Here is a 25,321-nt window from a genome sequence, read left to right as displayed (position 1 = left end):
TTTTAAGTTTTGTTACATGAACCCTTCCTACTCACCTACACAGTTTGGAGATGCATCTCTATAAAGTGCTTTTGCTAAGAAGTGCTTTTATTGGAAGTGTCTTTTACTTAATAAGCGACTTGGAAATTGAAATGGGAAGTTTTGTTTGGAGCGTCTATTTTAGAACACTTTTGCTCATAAGCATTTCTAGTAAAAGCGCTTCTATTAGAAGTATATTGAAATTTTTAGTAAGAATGAAAGTGCTTCTTCAAAATGCACTTTCAGTCTTTCTTGAAAGAAGCACTTGTGTGCTGCTTCTTAAAAGTTTTGGTACTATTTTAAAAGCATTTTTAAACATTGGAATTGCTTTGAAAATAACACTTTCAAATCAGTACAAGCAGTCCTAATAATGTTTGCAAAAAAAAAAAAAAAAAGTGATTCTGTGTTGAAGAAACACCTGAAATGCTTCTTGAAAGAAATATTCGTCTTGTGTTTTTTACATGAAGCAGTTCAAGTGTTTTTCTAAGAATATTGAATGTAATCCAAATATAAGCACCTGAAATTCTTCCTAAAAATTTCGTTATACTCTAAATATAAGAGCTTACTGGAAACTGCTCATGAGCAGAAGTGTTTTTTAGATAAGCGTATTCCTCTAAAATATCATTTCGTTATACTCCAAATATAAAAGCTTACTGTAAAACTGCTTTTGAGCAGAAATATTTTTTTTATTCGAGAGCTTATTGTGAAACTGCTTTTGGGCATATAAACGTTTTTAAAAGAAGCGTATTCTCCCAAAATATCTTTGATGTCGATTAAAGTGTCTAAAAATTTTGGAATTCGTGAAACAATCAAATTTCATGAGTAACTAAAATCAAATTTAAAGTTTAATCCTAATTTAGGTCGGTAGTTTAATCCTAATTATTTCTATATTTTTGCTGAAAAAAATAAAAAGTTTACACCATGTTGTCGGCCCGAAAAAGACCGGAGCCCGAAGAGTCAAGTAATCGAACAGCCAGGGCGAACGGAGGTCCCGGGTCCCACAAAAAGTGCCCCACGTCATGCCCTCTGCGTCCGCCACGTAGCTTACGCGCCATCTACACTACACCAGCCGACCACTTCACCTCATAATCTTAAAACTATAAATAAACAAAAATTAATTAATTAGCGCTCAAGAAAAACAAAAAAATCGAATTCGAATTGGCATTTGCTTTTCCTTGGATTCGAGGTTTTGCTTCTGATTCCTACACTCTCCAAAGCTTTGCCTCCCGCCGTGGATAAAGCTAGATCGGCGGATCGCACCTCCGTCCTCCGCCATCCCTCACTGTAAGTCCTTTTTCTTTTTCCAGTTTCAATCCTTTCAGGCCTCATTTTCTGAAATCTTCATGTTTCTGTGCGTATATAATGTGTGTGTGTATATAGTTAGATATTGGAATGTATGTATGTTGATTTGTGTTTTGTATTTAGATTTTCTGTTTGGTTGCCGAGAAATTGGAATAGAAAATGAAGTGTTCTAGGAGGTTAGGTTGGGTTGTTTGCTTGGTCTGAAAATATGGAAGTTTATTGGTTTGACTGGACTATCATTTATGTTTAGGATGTTTATGTATATTTTTCTTTCAATAAGCTGCCAATTTTTCTGTTTTAGTTTCATGATAGAATTATGTGTTGAACAATCAAATGTTAGCAAGTACCAAGTGCTTTGTGGAAACATTTGGAAAATTGGAATAACAATCGTTTTATGTGTTGAACAATTTTTCTTATTTTTACGAACTAGCTTGAAGCAATTATTCTAATTTTCACCCATGAAAAGCGGGTTCCGCTCTCTGTTGTGAAGTATGAATTAAGTAGGATGATGAGTTGGGTGTTGGAATGAGTTTGAGGGTTTTGATAGTGTTACTGAATGATAAAATCGTGTTGGAGGATTTATGACTTTGATTTCTAATTAAATTGGGTTTTAGGCAGTTTACTGGGTACGTCTATGTAGATTTGAAGAGGTAGTCACTGAGGATGGATTACGAGATGTTTTTGCCCTATTGGAACAACAAGAATCCAACCGATCGCCTTTTCATAGTCTCTAGCTTTATTGCAGCCCTAGTTGGAATTTTTACCATAGCCTACTCCGCCTTCCAATGGAGGAGAAATATCAATTTAAGTTGGATGAAAGCCATAGCCAGGTCAAAGAAAAACCCGAAGGCACGTCAGAAGGTTCCTATAGCTCCTCATACTTGGGTTCTAGAATCTATATCTCGTGGAAAGAACTTGAATTGCTGTGTTTGCCTAAAATCCATGAGCCCTTCTCAAACTCTTGGGCCTATGACAGCTTCAGATAGTTTTAGTCACCATTGCAACATTTGTGGTGCTGTGGCTCATCTGAGCTGCTCTTCTAGTGCACATAAGGATTGCAAGTGTGTTTCCATGATGGGGTTTGAGTATGTGATGCACCAGTGGGCTGTCCGTTGGACAGAGGCAGCAGATCTACCTGATGAAACTTCTTTTTGCAGCTATTGTGAAGAACCATGTAGTGGGTCTTTTCTTGGTGGATCCCCAATATGGTGCTGCTTGTGGTGTCAAACAGTGGTACATGTTGATTGCCACAGTAGCATGTCCAATGAAACAGGCGATATTTGTGATCTAGGTCCATTCAGAAGGTTGATTCTGTCACCCCTTCATGTAAAGGAATTGAACCAGACTTCCGCAGGTGGTTTTTTGAGCACCATTACTCATGGAGCCAATGAAATAGCATCTTCAGTACGTGCAACTATTAGGAGCCAGAGCAAGAAGTCCAAGCATGGAAATGAAAACTCTGTTGACACGGGAAATAGTGGTAGTACTGGGGATATGTCTACAGAAAGCACAGCTGATACTTTTCAAGCTGTTAATGGTTCTCATGAAGTTGAGGAAAACCGCAATGGTACTGTGAATGTGGATTTGCAGCACCAAGATGATGATGTAGATAAAAAGTTGGATTCTAAGCCCAGTTTCAAGAGGAGCACGTCAAACAAAAAGAAGGACAAGTCTCAGGTTTTACGGATGAAACAAAGATATAAGTTGATTGATTTATCACCAGATGCAAGACCCTTGTTAGTTTTTATCAACAAGAAGAGTGGGGCTCAGCGAGGGAATTCATTGAGACAACGTTTGAATATTCTTCTCAACCCTGTTCAGGTTTGATTTCTCTACTATCTTGAATAGTTGGAAAAAAACAATTATTTGCCAATTGATATTTGAATGAGTCAAGAAAGGTTATTGCATACCATGGTGGAAAGAAAAATATTTCTTTTCGTTTCTATTTATGTGGGTTAAGTAATGTTCTTACTAAGGTTTGAGGTTTGAATTTTGTGGGAATAACTACCACTACACAAATGGGATCTAATGGGAGCAACAAAAAAATACCTGCCAGTTTAGCCCCTTAATGTAATAGGAAGCCCTAAAAGCAATATTCTAACCGCCACATTTTATCAACATTACATGCAGGGCTGTCTCCTCAATTGATGTCTATGAAGTTTGATCAACCGGTTCGTTATTAGTAGTTGTGGTATCTCATAAATTTTTGTTTATTTCTTGCATGTACTTGTGTTTCATATAGGTTTTTGAGCTGAGCTCAACACAGGGACCAGAGGTGGGTCTTTATTTGTTCAGAAAGGTGCAGCACTTCAGAGTTCTTGTGTGTGGGGGAGATGGTACCGTTGGTTGGGTTTTGGATGCCATAGAAGAGCAAAATTTTGTTTCTCCTCCTCCAGTTGCTATTCTTCCCGCTGGAACGGGGAATGATCTTGCTAGAGTTTTGTCATGGGGAGGAGGTCTGGGCTCAGTGGAGAGACAAGGAGGCCTTTGCACAGTTTTGCACCACATAGAGCATGCTGCAGTAACCATCCTTGATCGTTGGAAGGTAGCAATTGTAAATCAACAGGGGAAGCAGCTCCAGTCGCCAAAGTTTTTAAACAACTATCTTGGTATGTAATCATAGTAGCTTGTTATTATCTGGTTTATAAATGAGATACTCCTAGAGTAGTTGGATGGAATACTGGAATTTGGCTTGATCTTTCTTGTTCTCGTGCTGTTTGTATGTCTCATAGTTATTGACTTGAGTTTTAACTCAGATCAGTTCTCAAACTATATACTCAGCTCACATTAGCTTGTGAAGTCTCGGTCCCCAGTCTTACTCTGTTGTATTGGGCCAGTTATCAATTTGTTGGCTTTTACATCTTTACCTTCATCTTTTCTTTCAGTCTGTATATAGCTCACTGTCACTATATATCATATGTATGAGGTGAAATGGAATATTTTCTGTATGGAAAAAAGAAAAACTTATGAAATTTATCCCAACCTTAAACTTATGGTTCTGCTGCACGAGATTACTCTCTGATATTCCAAAAAACTCCATCTGATGAAACAATGTCAATTTGGTCAGTTGATGAGTTAGTTCTGAGTATTCTGGCTTAACTTCTAAGCCTTTTTGTGTAAGATTTTCATCACGTTGAATGAGATCTCACCTGACTTTCCATTTATCACCAACTCTGGCCTGCTTCATTTGCAGGAATTGGGTGTGATGCTAAGGTTGCTTTGGACATTCATAATCTACGAGAGGAGAATCCAGAGAAGTTTTATAACCAGGTAATATTAATACTTAACTAAAATGGAATTCAAATTATTTAGAGTCAAACTCCCTTGTGCTATATTAGACATTAGACCGATGGAGACTTGTGAGTTCAGAAAGAATAGGGGTATTATGGTGCTATATTGCATCTTCGAGTCTGAGATCACATGTCGTTAATTATAAATTAGAAAGCAATTAAATACAATCATACCACACCCTGGGTGGATCACATCACATTTTAAATCGGTTCCTGTTGTAATAGTTGTTTGTTAGTAGTTTTATTCAGATTTTACTTTGACGTGTCCTGCTTAAGGTATGGAGATTGTTATCTACATGCAGTTCATGAATAAAGTTCTTTATGCAAGAGAAGGCGCGAAGGGTATAATAGATAGAACATTTGAAGATTTTCCATGGCAAGTTCGAGTTGAAGTGGATGGCGTTGAGGTAGAGGTCCCCGAAGTGAGTATGGAAAGATTTTAACCATAAATACACAGCACAATCATTACTGATTCAGAAATCATCATATTGCTTCAGATTTGGCTGTCTGGATATAATTATGATTGACTAATTTTGAGATTATCGGCGCTTGACAATTTTGCATGCATTTTCAGGACGCAGAAGGTGTACTTGTAGCGAACATTGGGAGCTACATGGGTGGTGTAGATCTGTGGCAAAATGAAGACGAAAATTACGATAATTTTGATCCACAATCTATGCATGATAAAATGCTTGAGGTTGTGAGCATTTCTGGAACATGGCACCTTGGGAAACTTCAGGTACTCTACCTCACGATACGTGTGATGCATATATTACATATCAGAATGATGTCTTGCTAGTTAGTTTCAATTCAAAAACGGATCATAGTTTTCCATATCTAGCGTGAACGCTAGATTTGGATAGCGTGCTATTTTTCTGATCTGCTGGTTTTGTTCGGTACAGGTTGGGCTGTCCCGTGCTCGAAGGCTGGCACAGGGCCAGTCAATTAAGATACAGCTCTTTGCTGCACTGCCTGTTCAGGTCGACGGGGAGCCTTGGTTTCAACAACCTTGTACATTGGCTATATCCCATCACGGCCAGGTCTCTCTCTCTCTCTCTCTCTCTCTCTCTCTCTCAAATTTCTTATCCGATGACAATCTAATTTGTAGCTAAACCCCTCACTAAGTTTGCCATATTATGTCGTGCGTAGGCCTTCATGTTGAGGCGGGCAGCCGAGGAGCCACTAGGTCACGCAGCCGCCATCATCACCGATGTTCTTGAGAATGCTGAAACCAACGACGTGATAAACGCTGTGCAGAAGCGAGCTCTTCTTCAAGAAATGGCGCTGAAGCTGACTTAAAAACCCACCACACGTAATTTTATTCCTTTTTTTGTTTTTTTGTTTTTTATTTTTGGTGTGGTTTTAATAGCATGCTTCTTGTGGAAGCGTTGTTGTACATGAAACTTGTTCATCATCAATGGAAATAGGAAATTTTACAATTTTTCGACACCGGCCAAAAGACCAACGGTGTATCCTACTATACGAGGACTCAACACCTATACTCTCTGGTAAGTTAGTACTGTTACTGTGGCGCCTCAAATCAATAATATAGCGGTGGGATACCAAGCGGTGGATGGAAGTCTCTCGTACTATACATAACTGAAAGTACATTGAAATTAAGAAAATCATATATTACCAGGAGATCAAACCCGATTGAAGTTGGGATGCACGACTACTGAACTGCAACAGAAATGTGCTCCGGGAAGAGCTACCGGCTGACCCCTTCAGCTTCTCTGAAGGACGAAAGGCTTGGTCATGCCGGAGTTCTAATCGGAGAAGATTCATGTCAGCCTAGAATGCTATACATAAATAGTTTACAACCTCCAAAAGCTTATTGAAACTGCACATAACTTCAGGAGGAGACCTGCAAGCAGTGTAGTAGTAATCAATCCTCATTCTTTTGCTTGTTCTTCAAAAATCCTTGCTTCACTTTTCTCCACGCCCTTGCCACAAACCCCTTCGTCACCGCCCCTGCCGGCCTTGCGCTCGGCTTTTGGTCCCCGGTAGCCACGCAAGACAACCGCGGCGGGCACAATTTTATCTTCGGTTTCTTGGCACGCACTTTGACAATGCGACTTAACCCTTGTCTGTACATAGGAGAGTTGAAGCAGTACATATAACGACGAGACGAAGAAGCTTTTGAAGCTTGCATGGCCTTGTTGAGTTGGCGAGTCACAGCTTGAAACTCGTATGAGTCGTATAGCGTGCTGCCGTTGTGACTCGGGCTCAGCCGCCATACGGGGCTTATCATGCGGGGGTGAGCATGTGTCGCGGTGGCTATTTGTGGCTTTTTGTCGGCCGGGATTTCCAGGAAAGTTGCTAGGTCTATAGGCGTTGAAGCCTCTCCCATGTTTTTTGAGAGAGTTGAGAGAGTATGAGGAAGTGGGTTAAGGTTTGAATATTAGGTTTTGGGAGTGTTCATGGTTGGATGGGTAGTTTGCCTTGTAAGTAACGTTGGTTAAGTGAATGTTACTAGGGGACTTGCATTGTTTTATACGTCCTGATGGACATTCTTTTTCGACATTGAGATCATAAGTTTATAAACATCAATTATACCGTCAAAGGTCAACTAAGATTATACCATTTGTAAATTAATAATGTCACATGACTGTCTGACTGTCAAACGCGTAAAATTAATCAAAGGTGTTAGACATGAAGCATCAAGTTATTTATTTTTATTTATAGTTTTATGTCGTATGTGTGTGTGTGTAAACTAGGAAGTGATTTTCACATCTTTTTTATCTTCTTATACACTCGTTTTTAGTATGGGCCGTTGACTGTGTTTAATTTATTTGATCTTATGGCCAAAAATAAAGAAAGATGTATGAGAAGCTAAAATGCTTTCCTCCAAATTATGTATTTTTTTGTTGTCTTTTTAAAGGTTTTTGACAGTGTGGAGGTTGGGAAAGTGGTATCTCTCTTTCTCATCATATGTTTGCACATGCTTTACTTGCTTCCAAATCTTAAATTAAGTGATTAATTAGCAAAATATTCTTAACTGAAGGAATCTAATTTAAACTGTATTAGTGGAGTAAATTCCACACTCAACTCTAATCTTCTAATATCCAAGTATTGACTTTTGACAATTGTAATATAAAGTATTTGAGGTACATGCATGCATATAATCTCATAAATTAAGTAAAACTTACAACTTAGATGTACCTTTTATTTATTTATATAAAGATACTTTTGTTTCTTTAAGACACTCTTTCTTTACATTTATCTATTAATTCAAATTAAAAAGAAAAATATCACAGAATCAGTAGCTAGTTATGTTCGTAAAACAAAAACATGTAAATTAAAATCAATCATAAAGAGGTTCACCTTTCATTTACAAAACTCAATGATACTTATAGCATTTATATTTCAAATTATCCACTACAAATTTATTCAATGCATGTTAATTTATTTGAATTTCTTAATTATCTATATGAACTTTCAAGCAATGGGTCCATAAGACAAATCATATTCATATCCCATGATTGTTTAAAACTGAAACAAAAAGAAGACATACATTCCCTAATAAAAAAACTCTCCATAAGGTAAATTGGTTTGGCCTAGAAATAAGAGTATACCACATCTATGGCATTCTGGTATGCTAAACTTAATGTGTGGGCCTCATCTCATACAAAATATGTGAAGCTATTTAGAAGAGAATAGTGTTATTTAGACACAAAACTAATACATTTGTTGTCACACTCCGCGCCATCTCACTCAATGTTCTAAGAGTGCATTTGTTCGTCATCACTAGCCTTCATTGGACTCGGTGACGAAGCTAGAATTTTAACTCAGGAGGGTCCCAAAAGTCTCACCCTAAAACGCTTCTCTAATCTAAAAAATATATAGATATGTCATGTCCTAAGCTACAAATCACCATCATTTGGGTTTGGTACGACGTCGTTCTTGTCATCCTCTTCCTCAACTCAACTGCCATGCCTAGTATCACGACTCAAATTCAAAATAAAAGTCCTTTTAAGCGGAAGAATGAAGAAAGCACTCTCCCCTACTTTCTCTCTCTCCCTCTCTGATCACTTGAGTCCCCCAAAACTCACAATGACGTTGGTTAACTGCATAATAGCCATCAACCTTAAATCAAACCTAGTGAAGGAGATAAGGAAAATATTCTGGTTGGGACCCTAATACTTTGAAAAATCTTTCGAAATCAAGGCATAATCTTCTTTTTTTCTTGTGTGAAGAAAGTGTTAGAGTAGGCCTGAGACAATTCTGGTCCCTACATGGCTCCACCCATGATTGGATTAAACTAGACTGAACTAAGAATTAGTGTAGTCGTATGTTTGTTACTCACAAGAACTAACTATGTGATTAGAAGGACCTCGCCACGACTAAAGACCTCGCTAAATGGTCTTAGCCAGATACCTCGAAAAGAATAGGACTGCTAAGACCTTCGCTTCGTCTACTTCGTCTTCTTATCTTCCCTCTCTCCCTTGCTGTATCTCTTTGCACCGACAACCCCACCCACCGCCTAAATCTCAAAATTTGATTACACGGCTCGATCCGAGGCTTAGATCGATGCCAACGCCACCACACTCATCTTCTCCGGTAGTTTTAGCCTTAACTTGGGATGTGGCTCAAAGGAATTGGTAACACATTCTACATCGGAGAATTGCCTCAAGATTGGCAGAAAATCTTCTAGAGTTCCTGTCACTGGCGGAGAAGATCACAAGGTCAATCTCTGGGCCACTGGGAAATTAGGCATGTGGTACAATTAAGCTCTCCTTGTGAGGTTAATATTGATGATGCTGCAAATTTTCCAGAGATTAGGCATGTCGGACAATTAAGCTCTAGTGGTTGATGATCTTGTAACGAGGCAAAAGGTGTGAGAAAGAAGCAAAAGGTTCAAACGAGAAGGAGATTTTGTCGGCGGCGAGAAGAGGGGTTGCCGCTGACTGCGGCGTTGACGAGAGCATTTGTGGACGGTGCGAAGAAGAGAAGGGAAAGAAAAAGATGAGGAAGAAAATGACAGGTAGAGGGTGGGGGGAGAGAGAGTGACTCAGGAAAAAAAAAAAAACAAGTGTGGATTAATAATAACAAAATATTATTTAGATGAATTAAAAAATGATGAAAAATATATTTGGATTTCAAAAATAATTTATTCTGTGACTTAATCCGATATTACATCAAACATTTCATTATTTTTATACTACTTAGTCCATGTCAAACCAATCCAACTTAATTCCTGAAGTTACTATGGTCTAAGACAAACTGGTACAATAAACGCGTCCTAAAATTATTATAAAGTCAAAACTTATAACCACCACATTTGTGACATTCTGGTAAATTATAATTATTTTGTGTGCGTCATTTCATAAAAATAGAGTATTTAATTTTATTGAGTATTTATCTATGGCATTCATGTAGCTACCAAATAGGAAAAAAATTCAACGTGTCAGAAATACGGCACTGTACATCAAATGTCATGATACAATTAGTTAGAAACTTGAAAGAAAGAAAAAATTAATTAATTATATTATGACACTTAATGTACTGATCCGTTTTTGACACATTGAAAAATCTCTTATCAAATAGGCTGTCCAGGTTAATATGCAAATCCTGTTAATTAAGTAACTAAATAAATATGCAAATCCTGCCGCCTATATAACACCTTTTATTGCGATAACTGATATCTGCCTCTGGTTGCATAAACTTTACAGACTCTAAAGCAAAAGCTCCCTCCCCTTTTCAAAATTATATATATATATATATATTCATATATATAATCCTTGTGTAGTTTACTTCACGCTTTGCCATCAACCTTTTGTTTTCTTGTTTGTGCTGATTTGTGGGCATCTTCTGAGGTACGAACACGTTAATCTCATTTGTTAATTGTCTTCTGAATCAAATATCGTTTATCTGTCACTTTTCGGCAATTTTATATGAGCTAATATAAATTGCCATCACCATGGCTTTCATCTTACTCAAACATTCTCTGAGCCCCACCACACCAGTCACCAGCACATCCTTTCCTTTCTGCACTTTGAAGCTTCCTCTATTAACTAGCTATGGTGATTAGTAACATTCTGGTGTTTAATTTTTGGTTAATGCGCAGAAATAGAACCGATTACAAAATTTTATATAAAAAAAAAATTAAGGGTTATTAAACTAACAATAAATCGTGTATAAACTATGATTTTGCGCCCTTTTATTGTTTGATTCGTGTCCATATCATGTAAACATCTTTTCTCCTTCTCTGCACGTTTCTGTTTATTTATGGTCCTATGATTTACTCAATTCAAACGTCATAAATAAAACAAAACAAAGGTCAAAGAGAAAAAATATGTGCGGAAATCACATTCTCTCGATAAAAATCACGTCCCTTCGTTTAAAAGTTTGTAACCGAATCTATTTGTGCATATTTCTCGATCAAAATCACATCCCTTCATGTAAAACTTTGTAACCGATCCTGTTTGTGCACATTTCTCGCCCATGAGGTGTTTAATGATCGCATAGTGGCACATGAACCAAAAACGCGTACTGTCCAGCTTTTACTCTGATCACCCATTTGTAATGAAATTGCTGTTATATGGGTTCTGTTTGGTCAGACTCTTTGATTCGAACCCTTGTTTTTATGCCAAAAAACGGTTTTTCTTTCAATTGACTTCAATTTTATCTGTGTTTTAGTGACATGGGTATCCTCGGAAATCTGCTTTTCTCGTAAGCAGTTTTCATTCTTTGAGTTGAAAGGAAATAAAAAACAAAGTGGGTGGCTGAATTTCCCTTGTTTGTTACTGGACGCGAAAGGTGGTGTTTGGAAACGTGTTGAATGCTCCATTCCAGCTTTTCCATTAATCTGACTTTGCTTTGGTTCGTGAAAGTAACATAATTGATGTAGATCTCACAAGTGCTTTTGGGTATTTAAGCACCTCGTTCCTCTCTTTCTTTCCTGTAGTAGTTTGTGCTCTCTCTCTCTCTCTCTCTCTCTCTCTCTAGCCTACTTTACCTTCTATTTCTTTCTTCCATTTTTGAAGCCTACAGAAATTTTATCAAGGTACTGCCATGGTTTCTTGTGTAAAATTAAGTTAAAGTATTTCACCATTTTCTTGCATGTTTAGATGCTCAACTTATGACAATTTTCTTGCATTGTAGAAAGTTTTGAGCAAGTTAGTCATGTTAAAATTGTGGACACTTGGTTCATCGTCTAGATTTAGTCAAGTTTTGTCAAATTAAAGGTCGGATCTTCTAGATGTGTATTAGGCCAGTTAGTTTCCGCCTGTGCACCCAAATTCGAATCTCCTTCCATAAATTAGAATATTCCATCTTTAAGTTTTGAGCAAGTTAGGCATCTTTTAATTGTGGACACCATTTTTTTCATTCCCTAGATTTGGTCAAATTTTGCCATATCAAAGATTAAATCTTGCTGACGTAGGTTAGGCCAATTGACCAGTGCGTCCCGTCCCACCGAACCCAAGTTCGAATCTTCTCCCCGTATATTAGAGAAGCTTATAATTTCGTGTTTTTATACAGGAAGCTGCATTTTATTTTCTCTTGACAGATTGCTTTGTTTCGTGTTTTTAACAGAAGAAAAAATGGTGAAGATCTGCTGCATTGGAGCTGGCTATGTCGGGGGTCCAACCATGGCAGTGATTGCCCTGAAGTGCCCTGGCATCGAAGTAGCAGTGGTAGACATCTCCGTGCCCCGAATCGCTGCCTGGAACAGCGACCAGCTCCCCATTTACGAGCCAGGTCTTGACGAGATTGTGAAGCAATGCAGAGGAAAGAACCTCTTCTTCAGCACTGCTGTCGAAAAGCATGTCGCGGAGGCGGACATTATCTTTGTTTCGGTTAACACCCCAACGAAAACCCGGGGACTTGGAGCCGGCAAGGCTGCAGACTTGACATACTGGGAAAGCGCAGCCCGAATGATCGCTGATGTTTCAAAATCCGACAAGATTGTTGTTGAGAAATCAACTGTCCCGGTGAAAACCGCCGAGGCGATTGAAAAGATATTGACACATAACAGCAAGGGAATCAAGTACCAGATTCTCTCGAACCCGGAGTTTCTTGCCGAGGGGACAGCAATTGAGGATCTTTTCAAGCCCGACCGCGTGTTGATCGGAGGGAGGGAAACCCCGGATGGCCAGAAGGCAGTCCAGGCATTGAAGGCAGTGTATGCCAATTGGGTTCCGGAAGACAAGATCATAACAACCAATCTGTGGTCAGCCGAGCTGTCAAAGCTCGCCGCGAATGCCTTCCTGGCGCAGAGGATCTCGTCCGTGAATGCAATGTCAGCTCTCTGCGAGGCCACCGGAGCGAATATCTCAGAAGTTTCCCATGCTGTTGGCAAGGACACCAGAATTGGATCGAAGTTTCTCAATGCCAGCGTTGGATTCGGGGGGTCTTGTTTTCAGAAGGACATTCTGAACCTGGTCTATATCTGCGAGTGCAATGGCCTCCCTGAAGTCGCAGACTATTGGAAACAAGTGATCAAGGTGAATGACTACCAAAAGAGCCGCTTCGTGAACAGGGTTGTCTCTTCGATGTTCAACACTGTTTCGGGCAAAAAGATTGCGATACTTGGATTCGCGTTCAAGAAAAACACCGGGGACACGAGGGAGACCCCTGCCATTGATGTTTGCAACGGGCTGTTGGGGGACAAGGCGCACTTGAGCATATATGATCTGCAGGTTACTGAGGAGCAGATTCGGAGGGATCTTTCGATGAAAAAGTTTGATTGGGACCATCCGATTCATCTGCAGCCAATGAGCCCTGCCGCGGTCAAGGAAGTGAGTGTAGTGTGGGATGCTTATGAGGCAACAAAGGGTGCTCATGGCATCTGCATTCTGACCGAGTGGGACGAGTTCAAGACGCTCGATTACAAGAAGATTTACGACAACATGCAGAAGCCTGCGTTCTTGTTCGATGGGAGGAACGTCGTCGATGTTGAGAAGCTGAGAGAGATCGGATTCATCGTGTACTCGATCGGGAAGCCGTTGGATTCTTGGCTCAAGGACATGCCTGCTGTGGCATAAGATGTGTCGTTTTTTTCTTTCAGCTGAAAGAGCAGAAGTGATTCTTTGAACTTTTACTTTTCACCTCATGCTTTTACTTTCATCTTATCTCAGACAGTGTGGCATTTTTACCTTTTTTTCTTTCTTTCTTTTTTTGTATCCATGGGTCCTTATGAGATAATAAATAGCGAATTTTATTAATGCTTGCTTACTGCTGACAGAGTGACGAATAACTCGTTTGTAAATGCTTTTAAAATGAAAGCACTTTAAATGCTTTTTAAGATTCATTTGTACTTTTACTAAGAATTGGGTGTAATTTTTTTTTTTACCAAAAGCGCTTTCCTCCATTTGAAAAGTATTTACAAACGAGTTCAAATTAGGCATTCTAATTTTGAAGTTTAGCAATTTACACTGTTTTGATGGTTGATTAGAACAATTAAATCAATCATTAAGTGAACAATAATCCGTACTTCTGCAAAGGACGGTTGACATACTACGTATTTGACAAATGCTAACGTCAGTCGTGTATACGAGTAATTTGCAAATGCATATGCAAAATTGACATGCGCAATATTTCCGGCGGATAACCACTATTTATTTGAAAAACTGGTCCAGTCCCAAGAGCCTACTTGTAGCCTTCAGCCCGCGTACTTATGATCTTTTGTTCAACTAAAGTCAAAGGTCAACCACAATTAGGCAGAAGTAAAAACCAGAGGTCCCCTTAAAAGGAAGAACTTACATGCACTCAGGACATAAAATGACAATACATCAACCAATCACATAATATCATGCCGAAAATTAAATCATGACGGCGTATTGCAGGTAAGTTTCTCTCCTCCCGACGAACTCCTGAAAAAAACAAAACCTACCATCTTGACGAGTGAAATAAAAATCAATCAATGGATAATAATCCTTACACAAACGTTTGATACAGAATACAACTCAGCTGCCTAACTCCTCATTAAGACATCATCACTACCTCATAAACCTGCTATTACACAAGATTAACCTGTATTTAGTGTTCCTGAGAGTTTATACATGTGATCAAAACATCCTCGTTTACCTCGAACAAAATCGGAACCTGACAGTAAGAGCATCCTCGGATTCTCTTGTAGAAACAGTACCGTGACTACGAAAGGATCCATCTCTAGAAAGCCTGCATTGTTAGTTTGTCAACTACTTGATAAAGTACACAGATTAATAACAAAATTGTGCTTGCAGGCTTCAACAAGCCACCAGTGATGTATATACAATTATCTTCAAATTCTCAGCCTTCTTGCGCACGCCCTTCTCCACGAGGCATTTTCTTTGATAACGCTGCCATTGATAAAAATAGTTCAGCGATTTGAACAATCAAATGATACAAGAAATCTTTTTACTAGAGAAATCAACAGTTATATGATTGACGATAGAGGTAATCGTACATTAAAGTAGCAGAATAACAATACATAATAGAGAGAGAGAGAGAGATCATACCATCTTCAACATCCTTCAGCTGGTAATAATGCGGAGCTATTTCCACTAACCACTCTGGCTTTAATTCTGTCACCTGCAATTTAATTTGTAGGCTTTAGCTGTAAAGCAAATCACGTATACAAAATATTGATCATGGAAAATGAAAGGTACAAGGGAGCAGATACCTGTCTCATATATTCCTTGGTCGTAAGTACCAATTCATGGTATATAACCCATCTCGGAAGCACCTGAAGAGAAATAAAAGGAAATACACAATTGAGCAATCCATCAGATGAAATCTGTCATCAAATTACTATAAGATGCACAAATGTATTCAGATGCATTAAATCTCCCTTAATGGTTATCCAAATTGTACAAAAGCCTGAATTTTTTGTAATTGGTATCATGTACATGTGTTCATATGCGATATAATGAGTTAGAAATAAAGCACAGCAAGAGCGAGATCAGTTTAGATTGCGGACCAAAAGACTGAACTTAAATGGAAAGTAGCAACGAGGATAATGCAATTCTTCTTTACCTGTGACAGCCCTGAGCTCGGATGTATATGGACAGTCTGCGGATGTTTGACTGTTCTATAAGATCCATTCTTTTGAAGCTTTGCAGAATGAGGGAAGAAGCCTGATAGAAATAGCAACCATTATAGTTTAATTCAACAATGAACAAGAGTAAAAGGAAGAAGGATTTCACTTCTAAATCATTATGGTTATAACGGTAATGGTATATTTACCGGATGTAATGGCCTTCTTTATAGTCTCGTTATCACTCATATTTGAAACCAGCTCAATCTCCACCCTCTCCAAGAGTCCCTCGAGCTGGTCTCTAATATCTCTAGCACGCTTCATGCTTCTCACCTGTAAGAGGAGTGTTGATAAATATTCAAGAGCCAACATAGTGTAAATTGATATAGTAAAAGCAAGATGTTAATCAGTACCTATAAGAAAACAGAAACGCCTAAACTAGTATCAATGTTTCAAATAAAAAATACATCAAGATTTTAACAAGCATCGGTCTCAAATATCAAAATGTACCTGTATATAATTCTCATAACACCACTGGGTTGAATAATTGGTCTCTTTCCATGAATTATAAACCTATGATTATAAGACGAAAAAAACAGAAACAAATGGGGTCAATAACAACTGAAATATTACTTGACACAGTTAGTAATTTATCTTAATTAACTTGTTTCTGATTCAACGGTTCTTATATCTTTTATAGTAGACTCAGTACCAACCTCATTCAATTCATTATAAGTTTATAACTACTTAACATCAAAATATGAACTTTACCATTTTCCCATCCCCCAAGTCCCAAAGTCATGGTTTAAAGCCCTAAACATCAGACATGTTCAGTAAAGGGAATAATGAAACAAAACCATACAGTAAAGGAAGGCGAAAGTATACCTTGAGCAATGCAATGTGATCTCCAACATTCCCCATGTGAAAATTCAATCGTGCATTGTCCGCATGGACTTGCTTGTCCTTTGGACGGTAAAAGATTGAATTACCAATGGAAAGCATGGCAGCAATGGAAATGATCTCGTCTGAACACTTGTACTTATCAGAAGCAACTATCATCTTAGATAGCATGGGGTCAAGTGGAAACTCTGCCATCCTTCGACCAACTTTGGTCAACTCACCCACCTTATTTAATGCACTTAGTGCAAATAAAAGTTCCAGGGCTTTTAGTAATGCTTCAGATGGTGGAGGGTCCATAAAATCAAAATGTAACAAGTCATGAATACCAAGGCTCTTCAATGAAAGCACAACATTTGCGAGATTAGTCCTCTGCACTTCTGGTACTGTGTTGTCGTCCAAATCATTGTAATAATTGTAGGCAGTATATAAGCGGTAGCACTTTCCAGGACCCGTTCGACCAGATCGACCTGCCCTCTGCATTGCTGATGCCTTTGAGATGGGAGTGATTAACAACGACTCCATACCAGTCCTTGGATTATAGGATTTCATCTTGCAAAAACCAGGGTCAATAACATATTTGATCCCATCAATGGTAAGAGAAGTTTCTGCAATATTTGTGGCTAGGACAACCTTCCTTGCCCCTTCAGGTGTGGGTTCAAAAATTTTTGATTGCAGCTCAGTTGGTAGGTTTGCATATATGGGACAAATAATCAGCTCAGCAATTTTTGTCCCTAGACCTCGTGTTCTGTGCTTCATTATTTCTTCTGCTGTCTCGATTTCTTCTTGACCAGTGAGGAACACCAATATATCTCCCGGAGGTTGCGTCACATGGATTTGGAGTGAAGTTACAATTGCTGCATCTAAGTAATCAGCTTCTGGTGCTTTCGTGTAATGTATTTCAACAGGATACCGCCTCCCAGGAATTTTAAAAATTGGAGCAGAATCAAAATAATCGCTGAACTTTTCAGCATCAAGCGTTGCACTTGAGATAAGCAGTTTAAGATCGGGTCTAAACCGAGCAATATCCTATTACAAAAACCACTACCCATCAGATATCCGAAGAAACCAAAGGTATCTATGAGTCTTTATTTAAGTGCTTCCAGCAGGGTGGTCATTATAAAATAATTTTCAAAGAAAAACAAAACCATCAGCTCAAATTTCGGCACACATGCAGAGTTATTCCATAAAGCATGCACAATACTTCCAATAAAAAAGAAGAAATTATGCAAAGCCAAGAAAACTAAATCTGCAATCGTGGTCAACTAATCAGTTATCCCCCACAAAGGTGCACAAAAGTCACTTAAAGATTGGAAGCACTGATGGTTTGGTCCAGTCATTAACGAATAATGCTCTTCACAAAAATAACTCTAAATAAATGACTAGAAAACATGAAAGAGTTATTGCTTACCTTTACTAATCCAAATAGAATATCAGTTGACAGTGTTCGCTCATGGGCCTCGTCCACCATCACCACACTGAAACAATTGCAGACAAACAGTGAGACAAAAGTCAAAAAACCAATATTCAACCATTATGCCACTAAGTTACCTTACCTGTAGCTAGCCAGATCTGGTTCACCAAGGAATTCTCGCAACAGCATTCCATCTGTCATATATTTCAAAACAGTCTTTTCCGATGTGCAATCCTCAAAACGAATGGAATAACCAACCTGCATATGGCATAAAAAGCACCCACTACTGTTAAAAGAGGTCAGATTGCCACTACCTCTATTGTTTTTTCTAGTTTTGGGTACATTTTCAGAACAGATAAAGAAACTAGAAAAACATTTCAAATTTGTAAACAAAGAATAATGCATATCATCAAAATAAGTACCATCCATCAGAACATCAGAGTGAGTATCACCTCTATGTAGGTCATTGATGCTTCTTTTAATCCATTCGGGTTATTAACTTATTAGTTGTTAGGATAATGAACAATGATCAATTCAACAAAATGGGGATACCTCATGCCCAAGTTTGACCCCCATTTCTTGAGAAACCCTTGCAGCAACACTCATAGCAGCAACTCTCCGTGGTTGTGTGCATCCAATCTGAAAGAAAAATAAATAAGATTCCATAAGTTCGACTACCATCAGATAGTTATAGTATAATAATGAGTCCACCTTTTTAATGGTCTAATATTTTTTAAACCTTTCAGGTAGTTTGAGAAAGTTAATAGAATGTTAGAGTCTCCATAAGGTAAAGACATTAAAAATACAACGTTGCAAAAACCAAAAAGAAAAATCTGTTATTGTTTTATTACCCACATAAGTCAAAAAAAGGGCAAAAGGTTTATGACAATGAGCTATCCCGTATTACCGTCCATTTCAATAAAAATATCATACTAGAGTCGAATGTTTGCAAGATAAACATAGACAGATTTCCATCACATAACCATAAAATTGCAAGAAACAAAGCTTACACCTTTCCACGTTTTGTGTATCCGGCCTCGTGAAGATATTGGGGTATCTGTGTAGTTTTTCCAGATCCTGTTTCACCAACAATAACAAGGACCTACAAAACCAGAAGACAAAGGCATGTAATACAAGAAAATGCTTAGAGATTTGTTAATATGATATTTATTAGAATTCTTTCTGGCTTCTATTGTGAAAGTAAAACACATAACCATTTGGCGGAAGATAATGATCTGCTACAGTGCATCTGAATGAACGCATTTCTAGTAAAAAATAATGAATTTGTAACAGAAGAGATTAAACAAAAACCTGATGTTTTTCGATAGCATCGAGCAATGATTCACGGTATGTGTAGATGGGTAATGTTTTTCTATCTTCCTGAATGAGCAAAAACATATATGATTAGTAAAATACAGCAATATAATCTCCTATATATTAATACCATTAAAGGTTAATTATATAGTTAACTCATAATTCATAAAAGACAGGCACAAATTAAATTGACACTGAAAGAACCTCTATTGCTTCAATAATGTATGCATCTTTTAGTGATATTCATTCATTCTCTTCAGTTTTTTCTTTAAATGTTCTGAACAGTTTATTGGTAAAGAGAATTTTATTAAGAGAAAGAAAATAGGCAAACAAAGAGGGTGGTCCAGCGGACCAGCCCAAACAGTGAAGCCAAAATAAAGAACAGAAAACCAACCCACAGCCTAAAACAAAAACAAAGCCAGACTAGCAAAGAGCTGCCTTCCAATCTAATACGTCATACCAAACACAGTTAAATGTCTTAGCAAAAATCTTAGCAAAAAGCCAAGGAAAATATAAACAAAAAAAAAAAAAAAAAAAAAAAAATTATCAGCAACCTGAAGCTTCTCTAAGGCTGATTTCGCCCTCGACTCAACTAACTCGGAGGGTTCCCCATCATCATCAAACTGCACCCACAAAATAAGCAAATGAGAAGTGTACTGTGATACCAGAGAAATGTGTCGTCAAAACTGGTGCTGTTAATAGAAATACCTTATCACCATCCATAACCGATGCCTTGATAAACTCAATCTGGTCCTCAAATACAAATCTAAACATCAAAAGGCATATGTTAAAAAACTTAGCATGCTTATGCACAAACAAAAGAAGCTATCAATGCATGCCTCTGCTATAAATTTAGTTCACTTATTACACATTGCAACTTCAGATGGTGATAACAAGCAGGTAAAACAGAAGCAAAAGAATAAAACTTGGTAAACTTACTGATAGTCATCTGACATTTGCTTTTTATTTTTTGAACCAAATTTCAGCGTTGCCTTTCCTGCAAGATGATGACCTCAAGATGAATATTTCTGACATTTGTCTAAATTATATAAGAAGGTTCACCTAACAGACGCTAAAACTTCACCATGAACTCACCAATTTGGTGATCCTCCCAAGCTTCCTGTTCTGCAAATGGGTTCATTTTATCCCCAGCACTCTGGTCCCTATACAAAAAAATAGGTATTAGAAAAATTTCAAGAAGACAGAACAAGACCAGTATTAAGACTGAATTCATTTATGCCAGTTAGGAATATGTTTGGGTATAGTAATTGTAGTTATTCTTAACATTTCCTAAATAATTACCTGTAGCGTTGCACAGCCACAGAAAATCTCTTCTCCTGATTAACACCATTCTCGTCATCATAGGCATCCGGCATCCTGTACTGCATTACAAAAAAAAAATGAAAGTATAGCACATAATCAGATAATAACATTGATGTGTAAGGAGATCAAGGAATCATTAAAATCACTCGATCACTCCAAAGTGAACAGGAAGAAAATTCTCAGTAGAAACTCTTCTCAAAACAGCTAGGCAACATAGCTAACCATGGTTAATTATAAACCCCCCCCCCCCCCCCCCCATTTACCTCATTGGCATCCTCAGGCTCATCTGACCTCTTCCTCACAATTTCGTATATTTGTTTCTTGTAACTGTACAGAAAAAAATCCATGAATATGATAAACATTAGATTCTGGATATAGAATTGGCTGCCGATAAAACAACTGAACATATTTTTTTATTTATAGTTGGTTCATTCAAGTTATTAAATGCTAGGCAGTAACCCGAGACTGTGCAGAACAAAAAAATTCAGCAACTGCTTTTTCATTACCTTAATTCGCGATATTCTGCTTCAGTGAGTTTCACGCCATCAAATAAGTATTGCTCATCCTCTAAATCGTCTCTGAGATACATATCAAAACAATAATTAACATGGATTGTGGGAGGAGGGGAAGGAGGTGGTGTGAGCTAACTTTAGGAAAGGCAAAAAGTGGTTCTTTTCAAACCTGATTTCCTCCAACTTCTTTTGCTCCCTTTTCTTTAGATATTCTTGTCTTGAAACTTTTCTGAAGCATAGAATAAAAATATCAGACCACTTGCTTATCAATACATAAACCAAGAACCCTGCTTGGTGTCATATAGAAAACACACACATATGTATATATTTTATTTGAGTGCTTTGCTTTCTAGGGTGAATATAATAGCTCCAGCATACAAGCCATCTAAACAGACTATCGGTCTACCAAACAATCCAGAAACAGGGACAGATTTTCTGTGCGTAATTCAAAAGGTTTCAACAGGAGTCACTTACACAACAATACCGAAAGTGTCAACTCAAAATTTGTGTAGGCCAAAATCTAGAAAGCAAATGAAAGTGCACACAACCAGGCACACAAAAAAGAGCAAAGACCCTCTTTCCTAGGGTTAAAATGAAACACCAAGTTCATTTGCAATGAGAAAACACAGTTTGGAATCCTAACATAACTTGAACAGACAGTACAACACATACGTGATAGTGGATATTATAGTGCAAAAACTTAAAGGCTTTAACGAAATAAGAAAGAAAGGCAAATATGTTTGCTTGCCCAAAAGTTTTAATCATATTGAGCTTAGCAAAGTGCTAACTGCTAAAGGGGTAGAATAAAAATAAATAAGCATATTTTAACTATTTAAAAAACAGGTATTTTAAGTTTACTTTTGCCTACCAAAAGAATAGAACTTTACCTGTAAGAACAAACCCAAATAAATAAGCAGGACTTCAGAGTTAGTCAATTCATGATATATAGATAATGACATACCTTAAATCTTCAATGTCATCTTTCTCAAAAGCATTTGTTCTCCGAATAGCCTCCTCTGTTCAATAGTACAATGCATCATAATGAGAACTTAAATCCTGAATATGCATCAAGATGTATAATCGCAAGCACACAATATGCAATTCTTGACAAATATGTGTCGATGTAATTATATCCTCAAGTTGTCGTACCTTCTTCCTTTTTTGACAACTTTCTCTCTGTTAACTGTTGGAAGGGAGAAAAAAAGATGTTAGTGACGAGAAAGGAAACAAGCAGTGTCAGAAGTAGCTCGAAGCAAGATGACAATCCAAGCTGATTTGATACCAAAGAAAAAGTAGAAAATGAAAATCAGCTCATAACTAAATTTGTACCTTTCGTGTTGCTGTTGTGTCCCGCTCCCTTATATTCCGCTCCAATTGCTCCCTCTCTCTTTGATCACGCAATCTTTCTTCTTCTGACTGCATGCCATTATAAATAGAGGACATGTTAAAAACTGGTAGAGAAGAACAAGGAAAAATCGATAACTGAAAAATGAATGTAAACTTGCTACTCAATGTACTGAGATTTATTATAATAAAAGAGAGTGAGAGAGCGAGAGCACAAAAAAAATTTGTAACTATAGTGCCCATTGTGAACCATGCAGATAATATCACTGGGTAAAAAGATGTCAAAATAATCATTCAGACTACAAAGTGAGTCTGGACAAGCGTTGAAGAACTATATCAATTCAATCAAATTTATCTCTGCTCCCATCATGCATTATTACTTAACTTTGTTTTTCAATTAAAACAGCGACAAATTACGAGAAACTGAACCTATGCAGAAATTTAAAAAAAATATATATATATATATATATATATATTTATATAAGAAGAAAACCTCTGAACCATCATCTTCATCTGGCGAAGTTCGTCTTTTTACCCTTCTCTTTTCTTCCTCTTGTGCAATCCCCTGCAGCATTGCACTAAGTTAAAACAACGATTACCTTGAGAAACAAAAACAGAATATTATATTACATAAGTTTAAGGGCTTAACCTCATCCTCTTCATCTTCTTGACTCAAACCCTTCTTCCTAAACCGCTTCTTATGGGAATCTGGTTTCCTTGACTCTGAAACAACAGGGACAGATGCTCTACCTCCATCATCATCGTCGTCGTCATCTGCATCCAAAAGAGCGTATGTCTGCTGCTTCCTGACCAACATTGCAGCTTCCCTCTCTTGTTTCTGATATTGCTGATATACATAACAAACAATAGTAACAATCAGGAAAGGCATGATTTCATAGACGGATAAAACTGGGGTAAAAAATCCTGAGTCTATACATTCATTTGATTTAGAATAAGAACTCACGTTCAAACCAGATTCTTTACGAGGCACTCTAGAAAAAATGTCTTCAGCAAATGCACTTGTTTCAGCTGATGAAGAAAACCCATATTCTACAAGCTTGCCTACAACACCAGCCGGTGATTTTGCTTGTTTAGCTGCAAGAAATGTCAATTTTCCATTAGTCAAATCAAATTGCATACAATGCTGCTATCATCCAAGTTCACAAAATCGAAAGCAAATAACTGGTAAGGTGGCAAGGACTAAGAACAACTAACTAATTCCGATAATGTATTGAACTACAGTGGCATTGGAGTATCCGAGCAACGTCATTAACTTATCGGATACCCACGTCTTCAGATTGCTCTCGCTCCCCATTTTTACTGCATTGAACAACACAATCGTTCTCAAAACAACGGCGAAACATTAAATTCGGAAGAAAAAAATCAAAAAATAAAGCATGGAAATTTGGTGCCAGTTCAATTTAACACTGATTCAAGCTGCCTAAGCTAAAAAGCAATTAAATTTCAATGAAATTATCGAAAATTGAAACAAAAACGATCACACTGGAACCCTAAGTAGTGGTTTTTTGTTAGGGATTTTGAATCAATCGAGAGAGAACTCACCTTAGGGCAACAAATAATTTCTGAAGCCGGAATCAGTTTTTTCTACCCAATATACCCTTATCTCCTTCCCCTTCCAGCCTTTTCAATGGGGTCGTCTCCGGTAGCACAGCACCCAGCACCTTCAGGTTTCAAATCAAAACCCAGTGAAGAAGCAGGCATAAGAGAGAGACAGAGAGAGAGGACCAATATAATAAATATATAAATATTTGGAATTAATTGGTTATTTGGAAGAAGAAATAGTAATCAGAAGAGAAGAAGAAGAAGAAAGAGTAATCAGAAGAGAAGAAGAAGAAGAATCAGAAGGGAAGAAGATGAGGAATTTTAGAGCGCGATGAGAGGAGGGGGAGGGCCTGCGTCTCGTTGTTTTTAAATGAAGGCGTTCGTATAATTCGTATACGGTGGGGTATTTTTACAGGCCGCTCGTAATTATTTTAAGAAAACCATATTTTCACGTTAAAAAGTCAATCCTAATACTATTCATTTTACCCTTTATTTTGTCTTTATCATTAAAACTCAAAGTTTTCAAATCTTTAATCCTAATACTATTCACCTTACCCTTTATTTTGTCTTTATCATTAAAACTCAAAGTTTTCAAACATTTTTTATTAATTTTCCTATTTTTATATGGTAATAAGGGCCTTTTAGGATAAATAATTGTATTATTAAAGGCTTTATATATGGTAATTAAAGGCTTTTTTAGGATAAAATCAAAATTTTATATGGAATCTCTAAAAATCAATTAAACTTCATAAAAATTCATGGATTTATAAATCCATTAAAATCTCTTAAATTCTCAATTGAATACACCCTCTTTAGTAAACAACTTCAACAAAAATCTGATTCTAATTCTAACTCATTTCAATTCCTCTTTAATTCAATTCATCTCAAGACAATAGAGAATGAAGAGTCGTTCTTTGTTTTTTCTGGGAAACAAGGAACTTCATTCCAAGGCATGAAAGCCAACAAGAAACAAAATGCTTATCAAAAGGCAAACACCAAGAAAGACACAATGACCACCAACGCAGTGAAAGGGGATACAACCACAAGACGCATCAACCAAGTTGAGCGTCACCCCAAACACCACGAAACATATCAATGCGGACATGGAATACCATCCCCATTCAAAACATGAACCAACAAGGATAGAGGCCTGTCGACTCAAACACAATCACACATCTCTGTAAAATCACGCGACGCAAGAAAATCCGCCGTCATATTGGCTAATCTAGACACCCAAGACCAACGACAGTGCTGGAAAACCCCACTCATCTGTTTTACGCGTGCCAAGATAGGAAAAACCTCCCAACTGTCAGAATCAAGAGAATCAGAGAGATAAGAAATAGACTCGCTAAAGTCCGATTCGATAACTACATAACTAATACCC

At 37.6% G+C, this 25,321-nt stretch overlaps 3 protein-coding genes across 6 annotated transcripts; 2 read left to right on the top strand and 1 right to left on the bottom strand.

Moving 5' to 3' along the window:
- Positions 1-1,135: 1,135 nt before the first annotated feature.
- On the top strand, positions 1,136-6,049 carry LOC126626306 (diacylglycerol kinase 1-like). Of its 3 annotated transcripts, none has more exons than XM_050295590.1 (8): positions 1,136-1,302; positions 1,939-3,141; positions 3,563-3,929; positions 4,514-4,590; positions 4,913-5,032; positions 5,185-5,349; positions 5,513-5,650; positions 5,760-6,049. In XM_050295590.1, exons 2-8 carry the CDS (start codon positions 1,984-1,986, stop codon positions 5,907-5,909), a joined length of 2,175 nt encoding a protein of 724 aa, XP_050151547.1. In that variant the 5' UTR covers positions 1,136-1,302; positions 1,939-1,983; the 3' UTR covers positions 5,910-6,049. The 3 variants fall into 3 exon arrangements, with proteins under 3 accessions (XP_050151547.1, XP_050151546.1, XP_050151548.1); XM_050295589.1 differs by having other exon boundaries at positions 1,137-1,302; positions 1,935-3,141; XM_050295591.1 differs by having other exon boundaries at positions 1,138-1,302; positions 2,478-3,141.
- A 5,438-nt stretch (positions 6,050-11,487) lies between these two features.
- LOC126626309 (UDP-glucose 6-dehydrogenase 5) lies at positions 11,488-13,777 on the top strand. The gene is made up of 2 exons (XM_050295595.1): positions 11,488-11,616; positions 12,147-13,777. Exon 2 carries the CDS (start codon positions 12,155-12,157, stop codon positions 13,595-13,597), a length of 1,443 nt encoding a protein of 480 aa, XP_050151552.1. The 5' UTR covers positions 11,488-11,616; positions 12,147-12,154; the 3' UTR covers positions 13,598-13,777.
- Positions 13,778-14,449: 672 nt separating this feature from the next.
- Positions 14,450-24,309, bottom strand: LOC126626304 (pre-mRNA-splicing factor ATP-dependent RNA helicase DEAH1-like). 2 transcript variants are annotated; one of them, XM_050295582.1, is made up of 29 exons: positions 23,938-24,309; positions 23,590-23,694; positions 23,339-23,469; positions 23,024-23,221; positions 22,868-22,939; positions 22,360-22,446; positions 22,180-22,213; positions 21,992-22,046; positions 21,200-21,259; positions 21,025-21,096; positions 20,782-20,845; positions 20,498-20,577; positions 20,291-20,358; positions 20,135-20,192; positions 19,904-19,961; positions 19,750-19,818; positions 19,193-19,261; positions 18,894-18,983; positions 18,434-18,520; positions 18,024-18,139; positions 17,879-17,945; positions 16,456-17,496; positions 16,081-16,143; positions 15,780-15,903; positions 15,570-15,670; positions 15,217-15,279; positions 15,053-15,125; positions 14,813-14,893; positions 14,450-14,732 (listed from the first exon to the last, which is right to left on the bottom strand). In XM_050295582.1, exons 2-28 carry the CDS (start codon positions 23,687-23,689, stop codon positions 14,844-14,846), a joined length of 3,150 nt encoding a protein of 1,049 aa, XP_050151539.1. In that variant the 5' UTR covers positions 23,690-23,694; positions 23,938-24,309; the 3' UTR covers positions 14,450-14,732; positions 14,813-14,843. The 2 variants fall into 2 exon arrangements, with proteins under 2 accessions (XP_050151539.1, XP_050151538.1); XM_050295581.1 differs by having other exon boundaries at positions 14,450-14,893.
- Between the last annotated feature and the right edge of the window lie 1,012 nt (positions 24,310-25,321).

Source organism: Malus sylvestris, chromosome 6 (genome assembly GCF_916048215.2).
Source record: "Malus sylvestris chromosome 6, drMalSylv7.2, whole genome shotgun sequence".
Lineage (NCBI taxonomy): Eukaryota > Viridiplantae > Streptophyta > Magnoliopsida > Rosales > Rosaceae > Malus > Malus sylvestris.
Note: the sequence above shows the minus strand (reverse complement) of the source record. Positions and strands in the feature narration are given on the sequence as shown.

What these genes read in the sequence shown, in the direction of transcription:
- LOC126626306 (XM_050295590.1), top strand. Translation starts at nt 1,984, where the DNA reads ATGGATTACGAGATGTTTTTGCCCTATTGGAACAACAAGAATCCAACC. An exon ending in GTTTTTAAACAACTATCTTG is followed by an intron (nt 3,930 to 4,513) that starts GTATGTAATCAT and finishes CTTCATTTGCAG; the next exon opens with GAATTGGGTGTGATGCTAAG. An exon ending in CTATATCCCATCACGGCCAG is followed by an intron (nt 5,651 to 5,759) that starts GTCTCTCTCTCT and finishes TGTCGTGCGTAG; the next exon opens with GCCTTCATGTTGAGGCGGGC.
- LOC126626309 (XM_050295595.1), top strand. Translation starts at nt 12,155, where the DNA reads ATGGTGAAGATCTGCTGCATTGGAGCTGGCTATGTCGGGGGTCCAACC.
- LOC126626304 (XM_050295581.1), bottom strand. Translation starts at nt 23,689, where the DNA reads ATGGGGAGCGAGAGCAATCTGAAGACGTGGGTATCCGATAAGTTAATG. An exon ending in GCAGAATATCGCGAATTAAG is followed by an intron (nt 20,846 to 21,024) that starts GTAATGAAAAAG and finishes TTTTCTGTACAG; the next exon opens with TTACAAGAAACAAATATACG. An exon ending in CCAAGGAATATATGAGACAG is followed by an intron (nt 15,126 to 15,216) that starts GTATCTGCTCCC and finishes ATTAAATTGCAG; the next exon opens with GTGACAGAATTAAAGCCAGA.